Raw genomic sequence first — 12,404 nt, forward strand, 5'->3', positions numbered from 1 at the left:
TTTGAAAAAACATCCCCAAAGATTTTACTTTCCTAGACAACTATATTTGGAATAAACAGAAATGTAATCAAATGATATAATGTGTACATATGTGTCTAGGTTTATTCTATCATTCATGTAAATTCTCCACAGAATAATTTCTGGACTTGAGGCTATCATCCAGGTTTGTGTATCCCTATTTAATTCAAGGCCCAGTTCCTTGTAAAATCATGAGGCAAGGAATCATAAGGTCTGTGTTTCACATCCCTCTTCTGTGTGGGATGTGAGAACGTGTTAAAGGTATATAATGCAGTAACTGGAATCATCATAGTCTAAATACACACACATACATATCCCAATATTCCAGGGAGATATACGTCTCTGTATGTATTTGTACAGATATGTATTTCCCTGAATATTTGAGTTTTCCCTCTTACAGGTGCAAACAAGCTCTTAACGCCTTAGGAAAAGGGGGAATAGATTTTTGTGAGAGGTCAAAGGCCTCTCAAAATGCTCTTAATGTGAGGAAATGGTCTCTGGATAAGATCTGAGTAACTTTTCTAAGGAAGAGGGAAGCATCAAAGGAGAAAGAAGTTGAGGCTTTTGTCTTTGAAATTCAACCTTATTCATACCTCACTAGTGGATTTAAGTGCTCACAACTGAGGCACGGAGGTAAGAAAAGATCTCCAGGTGCTTTGAACCCTTTCAGGGAAGGAAAAACTTTCCTAAAATCTGGTCAACACCAGAATTTTAGATTTGCGGCATGTTTAGAGGTCCTTTGGGAACAAGACTGGGTGTATGAACTTCAAATGCAGAGGGGTGACTGGGAGTCCAGCAGGGAGGACCAGTATTGCTTGTGCAGGAATCCAACCAAGAGCAGCAGCATCAAGCACCAGGAAGACGTACTAGTGAGAAAAGCAATGGCTTGGATAACTAGGCCATTGTTTCTGGGAAGCAGGAGGCTGACTTTTTTGATCTCGGATTCCAAGGAACTTGTCATTTTGATCAGGGGCATGAGAAAGTCTTAAAATTACTAGAAGCCAAAGGGGATGTCTAAAGAAATGCCAGCTATTTAGACCTCAAATTGATGAAGTGATTTATACCATTTACATCTTTAAAAAACTAAGCAAAATATCCTGTGGTATCATGCTACTGTGGTTTTCAACACTTACCAGATCTAAAATCTTAATGAGGTAAAGGCCAGCGGGCAGTTTGATATGCAGTGTTGTTTCATATGCATCATCTCCAGCATTAAACAAGGACACATTCAACATTAATGTCTTCATACTTCCAACAGCGAGATAGGTTTTATTTTCGTATGGCCTAAAAATTAAGTACTATAATTTAGTTCTAATTTGGAAATAAAAATCCCATCTCTTCATTTATTTATCCCGAACATAAAATATTAATTTGAAAAAAACAATCAGAGGGAAATGACCACATGCAAGTAGATGCAAATCTATTTTTGAAAGAACTCAATTTCCCTTAGTTCAAATAAATTTGGTCATGTATTACTGGGGAAAAGTTTTTTTTAATTGGTTATAATTAAACTAGTCTGCTTTCTGTTATACTTTTTTTTTTTTGCCTTCACTGGCTGTTTCTTTTTTAAAATAAATCTTCATTGTTGAAAGTATTACATATGTCCCCCTTCTGTCTTGCCCACTCCCCCCGCATTGACCTCCTCCAGCCCACCCTGCCCCAGGCCTTCCTGATCCTATTGTCCGTGTCCATGGGTTATGCATATATGCATACAAAGTCTTTGGTTGATTACCTCCCACCCACCCACCTCCCCTGTCTTCCCTCTGAGCTTCCTCACTCGTTAATACTTCATTTCTGCTTAACTTCTTGGTTCTATACTTTTAACACATTTTCCTCATTATTGTGCAACATATTTCTAAAAGCAAAGTATGTTTTTCCTCTTTCTTTATTCTTGAATAGACATTGAATTAGCTGCTGCCCAAACCGAAGGGGGGAGTGGGGGTAACTGGAAGAAAAGGAGAACGGAGAGTATTGCCACCAAAATACATGTTTTGGTGGAAGTGAGCACGACATGAGAAAGGACGGCTATTCTCAGCACGTGAATCCAACTGAGATCTGTAGAGTAGAATCCATTTCATAAGACAGGCTGGTATCCTCTATGGATAATGAGACCAAATTAACAGACGTGTAGAAGTGCTTCACTGTGCTGTGACCTGGAAAGAGAAGACTGCCCCAAATCTAGACACGTGAGTGAGGTCAACTTCTGGCTCTGGCCCCCGTTCTTCTGGAGGGGGGTGGTGTAATTAACATTTTTAAGCCTCAATCACGTCACCTGTAATAATAACTACTACTCATTGAAGATGTGGGTCATGGAATCCTCAGAGCAACACATTTATAGATGAGGAACTAGAGGCTTAAAGAACTTATTCAAGGTCTCTCACAGCTAAAAAGTTTCAAAGCAAATGCAAATCTCTTCGCTTACACAGCCCATTCTCCTTACCAATGACAGACTGAGAAGAGCTGAATGCTAAAGAAGACTTTGGCTACACTATGATTCTATAAGCTTTCCTTAAAGACAGATGTCCCTAGATATCCAAGAATTTAGAAATAGTAGTTCAACCAGAGAAGGGTATGACCCAAAGCAAGAGACCAGATGACAATAATCATAACTATATAAAAGGTAAAATATTCACTTAGCACTTTAAAGTTTAGAAAGTTTCCTTAAGAAAGTAAGCATCTTCTATACTACATTCATGTGACCTGTACCCTGCATTCACAACTACTCAATTGACCAAGAAATTAATGGCAGCATCAATACTAAAGTGTAAAGTTTTGAGGAGTTAATTATTAATTCCCATGAACTTCAGAATGAAAGCAAAATTGTAATTTGGGGCACATTTCTCCACTTTTATACCTTTAGTATAACTCTAAGAAATGGAACCGTTTACTTAATACCTACTAGTAAAAGGTCTTCCCCTCTTATCTTGATTTTTTTCCTGTTTTAAACTTATCAAGGTAGAACATACACAGAGCAAAATGCACATATTCCAAGTTGCAGCCCAGTTAATTTTTACAGACTAAATACAGACATGAAACCAGCACACAGATCAAGAGAAAGGTATTACCAGTCTCATCAGAAATAAGCACTTCCCTCCAGTTACTTCCCCCACCTATTGCCTTGCTTTTACCAGTACAGACTGGCTTTGCCCACTTTTATATTTCACATCAGTGAATTCATAATGTATGTAATTTTTCTTTACTCAAATTTTAAATAATCAGGCCTTCTTAAAAGTTTGTTTGTAAAATTAATCTACATTGACTTGTGAATTGTTTATTCTCATTGATTATCTATATATGTATATATATATCCTATCTAATAAAAGACAAAAAAGGGTAATTGACCATACCTTCGCTATGCTTCCCATTGGCTAATCAGGGCGATATGCAAATTAACTGCCAACACAGATGGCGGTTAATTTGCATATGTAGGTGCCAAGCAATGGAGCGAAGGTGGCTGACCCCAGGCAGGAGCAGCGAGCGAAGGCTGGCGTGGTGAGTGAAGAGCAAAGAGGGAAGCCCCCCCCCCCCCCGCCACGCCCCCGGGGCCCGAGTGGGCATGCGAAGAGCTAAGCCTCTTGCCCGCCACACCGGGCCCCTCCCGGCGAAGAGCGAAGGCCTGGGTTCCGGGCGCCGGAGGGAAACTGGTGCCAGCAGCCAGGGGAAGGGCCCCCGAGCGGCCCCAGACTGCGAGAGGGCACAGGCCGGGCTGAAGCACCCACCCGAGTGCACAGATTTTTGTGCACCGGGCCTCTGTTATATATATATTCCATTTTGTAAATATACAACATTTTTCTTATGCATTCACATTGTATTTATCCATTCAACTATCCGGCAATTTCTAGTTTGGCTGGATTACAGTCTCTTGGTGAACCTATCTATGTAATTCTGTTGGGTCTCTCTAAGAGCAGACCCTTATGGTTTGTAACCCAGATTAATTCCTTAAAATGCTACATCTTCGCCTATTTTAGCAACGAGCTTAAATTATACTAACTGTGTTTAAATAACAAAATATACCATAAGGAACTATATTTAAGTAACCAAAAATAAAGATACACTACAGAACTCTCATATAAAAAGCAAGCATACTATGAGCAGGGGTTCAAAAACTGCTGCCAGAAGGCCCCGTTCAGACCTCTGCCTGGTTTGGTAAATAGCGGCTCCATGGAACACAGCCACGCTCGTTCATCTGTGGCCGCTTTTACACGACGGATGCCAGCAGAGTTGAGTAGCTGAGCGAGATCTCCGTCCCACAAAGCCTAAAACAGCCACTATCTGTCCCTTTACGGAAAAGGTGTGCCAGCTTCTGCCACAGAGCAGTCTGATGGATAAGTGTCATTAAGAAGCATGCAAAATAATATCACTGTATTTAAAATCTATTCTGTGTTATTCTGACAACCATAGAGGCTCACTTCAAACAGCCTGGGACGCAGAATTAGAGAAAATGCCTCTCTAGGCCTCACAGTTCCTTGGCTGGTCCTGGAGGCATCGAGGAGAAAGGAATGAAGAACGTGCCCACGTGCAGCCTCTCCAGCTCCTGACCCCTGGGTCCGAGAAGCTGGGAAGGATGTGCAATGACTAACAAAGCCGTCATTCTAAACCTTTTCAGGGTGGAACAAGTTGACTCCGTGATGGCGTGTTTTAGAGCAGGGCGGTGATTCACCCATTCCTGTGTGGTAAACCGTGTTACATAAGCACGCATCTGCTTGGTGGCACCGTGCTAACCGGCAGAGAAGAAATGCGCAGGAACATGGCCATCCTGCATCCCCCCACTGTTCTCTAATCACGTTACAACGGAAGGAGCCTAGGAGGTTCTAAAAGTGAACTTCAGCTTGACATTCAAGTTTAATTAAGACTTGAAGAAGAGCTGCCTAGAAATAGACGTTTGTAAAATATTCTGGCACGTAACCAAAGCATTAGTCACCGAACACCTTTGGGAAAGGAGCTGGCACTTAGACAAGCAACAGAAGGTGAAAGCATTGCATAAACAGCCAGGTTCCCAGACAACAGCAAATTAAAGAGAAACACAATGTTCACATTTCAGCAGCCAGACTCCTGGTTTAGTTTCCATTTTTAAGCTATTTTGTCACATAGTCATAATTACGATTCTACTCTTTTTGTTAAAATATACATCATATTGTATCTTGATTCGTTAACAAGGTGCCGTCGGAATGATACCCACCAGCTCTGTACGGGAGACATGACAAAGGACCAGGTGCGCATCTGCAAGTGCGACAAGGCTGCACCAGGGCTCTCCCCAGAAATCGGAGTTCATTTTTCATTAGAACACGCATAATGCAGACTTGAAATTTACCAAGCTGCCTAGAATCCATGGAATTTAAACAAATCAAGGTACTGTGTACATAGAGAATCACAACTTAATAAGTGAGAGAGGAAAGATAGAAAAATGATGTATTTTAGCACCAAGCACTATGTTTTTCTTGAGTGAATGACATTGTTTTATTTTGCAAGAAATACTCCCCAAGTCGTAGTCTAATGAATGTACTTTGCCTAGACAACACAAATTAGTGCCTTCCCGGCTAACTTTATTTAAGAGGGGAGGATAAAGTATAATGTAAGCTGATATGTACCTTGTCAAGATGCATGAGTCACTTATTTGACAACATGTAGCCTGCTGCAGGTGGCTTGCAGGTCCAAGTAAAGACAACTATTTTTTAAAATTTTACTACTGACTTCAGGGGGAAAAATACTGGAAAATTCTTGTTTACTGAATAACAGTTACCCAACATTTAAGAAGATTTTATCGAATAAAGGCAAATTCATTGAAGTCTAGAGGAGCACAGCTGGCTGCACTGGATTAGAAGACTGAACTAGGAAATAGCATGTTTTCGTGTACAAAGCACCTAATTCATCTTCCCCAACCTCTGTGAGGCACACAGGGGTGGATAAAAGGAGGCTTACAGTTGTGAGTACATGAAACACAGAGTTAACAAAGCTATTGTAACAGTCATATCCTGCATTCCTTTTTCTATACGAACAACTGTAGACCTACCTTTGCCCACCCTGTATATTCCTACTCTCTCCATTTCAAAAATGGACACGTTTGTTAGACTAGCTCTTTCAGGGGCTAACAGCATCGTGGCTGATGTTGACAACTGTCTGCTGTCTAGTCAACAGATTGCCCTATTTAGCTGTTGACAGACCCAGCATTGGGCAGCATTCCCTCGATACTGCTGCGGACGACAAGCCCCTAGTTCACCTTCAGGGAATGAATTATGATCGCACTAATCTGATCACAATGACTCCATTCTCTCCAGCCACGATGGGCCCAGGGTTGAGTATGTGATACAGGTCTGGCTGATCAGAATAAGTCGGCTCAGGCACTGCCCTTCCTGGAAAGGCAGCCTCAAGAGGACATGGAATTTTGCTCTTGTCCCTTTTCTTCTTGCTGGGAACCTTGGTGCTGCTGCGGCCATCTGGTGACCGCGAGGGAAAAGCCAAGAGAACTGGGAAGATAACCAGGAATGTTCAGGGTTTGGTAGGTGCTCACTAACCCTGCAACAATAATTAAATGCCTTTATTTAAAAGCCCCTATTGCTCAAGTATTCTGTTCCTTGCAGTTAAAGGCATTCCTAAAGGATGTGAAAGCCATTGTTTCACTCGCGCGGGAATCGTGACTGAGGAACAGAAGAGAACTAGCATTTACGTCAGAATCTATATGCAGGACTTGATTTCAAACTACCTCTGTGATGACTAACACCGGCTGTTATATTTGTAATCGTGATAGTCATATTTGTTCATCTTCGTTTTGCAGTCGGTAAGTCCACTTGAATATGATTTATTCTCCTGAGAGTTTAGTCAGTCAGGAGAAAGCCTCAACTTAATGAAAACACTAAGCACTGTTCAGTTTGCTGTTGGCAGTCTATTACTGCAGCCTTCAGCCACGCACGTTCTTTACCGAGTAAATGCGTTTACCTAAAGCGGGTGTGTAGCTCTGGGGCACATGAATACCGTTAGTGCCAGTAGAGTTATGGGCAGGAGAATGCATAGAACATATGGTCACAATTTGCCTAGTATTATAGAGAAGGGAGAGGGAACACCTAAGTGAGGCAGGCATCCATTTGTCTGATAGAGTATAATTTACTAAAGATGCAAAGCAGTTTGTCAGAATCTTTTACCGTGGGCCTAAAAAATTGATTAGAAGAGTTTTCATAAGAGAATTTCTTAAATAAGTTATCATTTCCCAAGCAGAAATCACCTGGAACTCTCCTAATTGATGCAAATGATGCAGGGCTTGTAGTTCACGTCGGCATTCCTGCCACTTCAAATCTCATACAACTGAAAGCTACTGACCCAGTCATAGTCGGCAGCATTTGGGGGACATAAGAGACAAACTCTGGACAAATAACTAGTATATATACATATATATACAGAAAATGTTTAGACTTCAATGGCAACATTCCATTTTATGGCCAAACTAAAACTTTATTATAATCTATAAGTATTCTAACCGTAATTTATCAAAAATAACTTTTATGAAAGCTTCATGCATAGCAGGTTTTGTGCTATGCACCTGGGCCTGCATTACTGCCTTATTTATCTTTAAAACACCTTTCACAGAGTAGGGACTATTTTACCTCCTTATCAAGAAAGAAAGAGGTTTATAGAGTTTAAAAGGCTTCTCTACAGCTAGCAGAGGGTAGATACAGAACTTGAACCAGGTTTGATTTCAAACCTGAAACTCTCCATCACCACTACCACATTGGTTCTCAGATCTTAGTATAATAAGAAACCCTCGGAGCCCCTTTAATAAACAACATTTTTGGCCTGGTCCCCATCGCTTCTAATTTGGATGGTCTGGGGGTCTAGGAAACCTGCATTTCTAAGTGATTCTCGTAAAAGTGACTCAAAGGCCACAGCTTGAGAAACATGGCTGTACCCTCAGTTGCCTGCCATTTAAAATTATAATGGACTTGATATTTAGATGTTAAGAAATAGTATCATTTCAAATTATTGATGCAAATTAACCATAATATAATAGCTTATTGTGAAAAAATACATAATGAATAAAAAATAATAATTCGATTATATTAATATTTGACCTCTTAATTCAAGATGTATTTTCATTATTCCAAAAAGAAGCATTCTTGGTAAATTTTTGTACAAATTTTAATGTCCCATTTTCTAATAGGTCAGAGGGATCTGAAAGATGACAAAGGTGACAGTGGGAGTTTCTGATTTAAGAAAATAAAACCCTACTATTTGTAGCTGAGATAAGCTTTCCCACACACAACTCTACTTATCAAAGGCCCATGGCAGCAAAACACTAAGAACACTAAACATTTTAGGAAGAAAATAAATACACAAATGGGAAGGTTATACATTTTTCAGCTAATACTTCAACAAAGGCACCACACTACATGCTGGGATGCAAAGTAGTTAGTAGTCACTGTTTTTGGACTAGAAGAACAGCCAATCTGGATAATTAAGTATAAAGTCCAATTATTAATCAAATAGGTTAGGGCTTCTTGGCCCTCAATTGTGGATGCTCAAGGCTATACTGGCATTTCTTAAGTGAAAAGAATTAATTTATTCTCTGCCATATGTGTTCCTACCCAGCAGGGTACTCAACACTGTTTTTGAACCTTTTCACTCATTCCTAGTTGACTTCTTATCCCATTTATCATAACAGCTATTTTGAGCTTTTCCCCCCATGCCTTTCACGTTCCCAAATCTATCCTAAAGACCCCCACTTTCCATAGATGAGCCTACTTTTTTGTATTCTGGCCATCCATGAATTCTCTACATTTCCTTCTACACTGAGTTTCTTAATCAATGTCAAACATCTTTTCATACCTGTTCAGCTCAAGACAAGGACAATTTTAATTTCTTCCTAAAGCTAACTCCTCCACTTGAGTCGATCTCATTATATACTGTTGTTTTTTTAGAACCTTGTTCCATTCTCAGCAAACACCTATTAGTCACTGACAGTGTTCCAGATATTGTTTTGGGCAAAGTCAACACAAAGATGAAAAGACAGGAACCTGCCTTGAAGCAGCTTCCAGGATGGTGTGGAGACAGACAGTAATGGTAGTGAGTGGCAAGTGCAGTGGGACTAGGGGCACAGGAGGACTTAGGTTTATGTACCTGGAGACAAAAGGGACTTCACCTAGGAAACAGCTGAGATTTTCAAGATAAATAAAAATTAACCAAGTAGATACGTTGGAGAAGTGAAACCAAGAAGTGAAACCATTCAGAGTTCGGGAGAGCATGGTATGGCCAAGCAACCCTAAGTCCCAGGGAGTTGGTGAGAAAACACGAAGGAGTTTAGAGTTTAGGTTATAATGAACCAGTGAAGCACTGTTATCAGAGGTGTATGTGAGGAAGCTCACTCTGGAAACATCATGGTAGAGGGATTAAAATAATGTTAAAACAGGAGACCAGTAGTTGAGAAAGCAGGAAAGCCTGTGAGCTACGTAGAATATTCAGAGCTTGGCGTGAAGCAATAGTAGGAGAGGGAGAGAATTATTATGAAAAAACAAAAAACAAACAAACCACCAATAACATCTATTTGGTTATTATAAGACTTACTAACTTACTGAATAGTAGGGTTAAGAAAGGGGGAAGAACGCAGACTGAGCTACAGAGGACATGCCCAATAGACAACTGGATGTGTAGGTGTGGAACTCAGAGACACTGATTTAGGCATTCTTAGTGTAGGCAGACCAGGTGAGGTCACAGTTGTAGGTAAGATAGCCAGGGAAAATATGGGAGTGTGAGAAAGAGGTGAGAAAACCATTGGGGAATCAATAGAGCCAAAATCAAATATCTCCAAAGACAACTGAGGAGAGGCTAGAAAAGGAGAAGGGAGTAGGGTGTCATCATGGAAATTAAAGCAAAAGACATTCAAAGGAGGAAGTGAAAAGCTGTCAAATGCTTCAGAGAGTTCAAATAGGTACAAAAAGTGCCCCCCTGGATTTAAGTAGAAAAATTCTCTCTCCAATTTCTTTCTTTCCCTGCCTCTGCATGATGAAATAACATGATAAAGCCACTTGTTCCTAGTATATTTTCTTCCCTAAGCACTTACCTTGTCATTCAGCTACTACTGCACTGAAATTTCCATCTTACAAATTGCCAGTGATATTTTTTCCACAAGTCACATTTTAAATGCCAACTCCCATGAGCTTTCTCAGTCATTATGCTATCTGGTCTCTCCACAAAATTTTACAATATGAAGTCCCTCTTTTTATATTGGCTATTTCACAGTGCACTCCGTTTTCCTCTCAGTTCTCTTCAGTCTCCTACAGGGACTCTCTATTTGTGTTAAGCTCTTTAAATAAAACTGTCCCCCCAAGAGTTAATCTTCAGTTCTTTCTCTGTGAAGTGCACATTTCACCTCCTCCACCCCCAAGCATTCTCACAAGTCAGGAACGTGTAGAGCACTTCACAGTATTCCCGGAGAGCTGAAGTTCCACCACATTCAACATGCCTCCATTAAACATCCTGCCTTTGTAGACTTACCTCCCAATATAATTTCCCATTTTTTTCTGTCCTGTCACTGATGCCTCTTTCTCCTCCTTCATTTCCCATACATCGTCATCCCTCAACCTGCGCCGTGCATTCTATCCCTGATCCTCATTTTCATGTCTGCCCTCTGATATGCAAAATAATTTCAACATAGGGGATCTAACATGACAAAATTATAATGGTTTATTTCCCATAATAAAATAATGACAGCAGTCAACATTTATCTAGTGTTCTCTACATGTTAGCTACTATTCTAAGCACATTGCATAAGTTTTCTTCTGACTGTTTCCCCTTCTGTGAATTTAGAAGAACAAGATGGTTTATTCCCTCTCAAAGGTGTCCTATATATTTAGGAATTTCTTTGTTTTATACACCAGTCTGAATTATGTAAATCATTTTTCTGAGCGACACAAAACTAAGCATCATGTAGTGAAGGTTAGCTCATTATGCCATCAAAACTCTAGTAGTAAGAGGCACTGACAAATGTCTAAAACACAACTAAAATTCTAATGCGGATGACTTGAACACAGTCAAATCCTAAACTATCTCTTTAGTTACCTACAAAAGATTAAGACATGCTTCATAAAGCCTTGGTGTTCACATATTCTTGTTCTTTCGAAAAGTGATAATCTCTCTCAGTTGGATCTTGTTCTTTTCCAGTTCTTTAAATGCTGCTAACCCCCAAGTATTAGTTCTTAGGCATTTACTCTTTGAAAACCACATGCACACCCATGATCCCATCTTGATGAATAACAAAGAGTAAACTAGACTTACTTCAAAAATCCAATTTTCCCAGACACTTGTAAATCAGCAGAACAATTTTCATGGGCACAAAACCTTGCAAAGTTTATCTGGAAATAAAATATGACAGTATTTTATTGTTAGTTCAGTTAGTAGGCATATTTCTGTTTTTTTAAAGACAGACATCTATGACACATGAGAAGAATAAAATTAATCAGATTGATAACTCGTTTTATCATTTTATGAGGAGTTCAATATGAGAATTAATTAGTAGGTTTAAATGAAAAATAATTATTGGGCTAAAAGAACAAAGTTCTTCTAATAGGCAAATTTAAAACCTAAATTTGTTAGGTGGGAAAAAAGATATTTTTCTTTCATAATAGTTGTAAGAAAAATTTTTAAACCAAACTTTGGTGGTAATCTATGTAAGTATTTAAAACCCATGTTGCCGAGATGTTCTTTGTCAGGTTCCTCTCAATTTTCTGATGCTTTGATTCCACTTACTATGTAAGAGCCTGGCACTTAATTTTGCAGCGATTTTATGTTTGTTGAAAACAACAAATTGTAGAAACTTAGAAATTTCACTTTAAGAACACATTGAACAAAAGTAAATGATAGCATATCATACCTCTGAGCATTTTAATAGGACCAGGAGATACTATAAAGTACGTGGAAGACCCGAGTTTAAAAAGTTAGACAAAGAAAAAACATGGAAAGAGCAGGGAGGGGTGGGGGGAAGAAAAATGAGAGGCAAAGGTAAAAAACAATGAGATGCAGAAAAGAAAGAAATTTGGAAACTCAGAGAAATGAGCCAGGTACATGAAATGGCAAAGGACTAGAGTGTTGTCAAATTGCATGTCAGATCACAGACTGTCTATACAGGGGGAGCACAAGGAGAGTGTCAATCTTTCTCTAAATGATTAGGTAAATACGATTTTTTCTATCACTTATTTATAAAACAGGTTGTTCTAAGAGTCAAAATGTTAATTATTATAACTACAAACTGTTTAGGTTTTGGCTTGTGCACTTACAATAAAACACATTTAAAGGTACTTGCTATTGAAAAGTGAAGTCAAACAGAAGACTGAAAAACTAACTTCCAGAAATATTTTTATATATGGGTATAAAGAAAATTTGCTCTTAAGCTACTATCTTTATTC

General features: G+C 39.4%; 1 protein-coding gene across 1 annotated transcript in view; it reads right to left on the reverse strand.

Annotated features, from left to right (window-relative positions):
- Positions 1-12,404, reverse strand: part of ITGA4 (integrin subunit alpha 4) — a 78,710-nt gene that overhangs the window by 13,875 nt on the left and 52,431 nt on the right. Inside the window, exons 17-18 of the mRNA XM_081095436.1 lie at positions 11,278-11,354; positions 1,152-1,302 (exon numbers count right to left, since the gene is read on the reverse strand). Coding sequence (XP_080951562.1) covers positions 1,152-1,302; positions 11,278-11,354 — 228 coding nt within the window. The remainder of the gene's footprint in view (positions 1-1,151; positions 1,303-11,277; positions 11,355-12,404) is intronic.

This window comes from Myotis nattereri (genome assembly GCF_964212035.1).
Source record: "Myotis nattereri genome assembly, chromosome: 7".
NCBI lineage: Eukaryota > Metazoa > Chordata > Mammalia > Chiroptera > Vespertilionidae > Myotis > Myotis nattereri.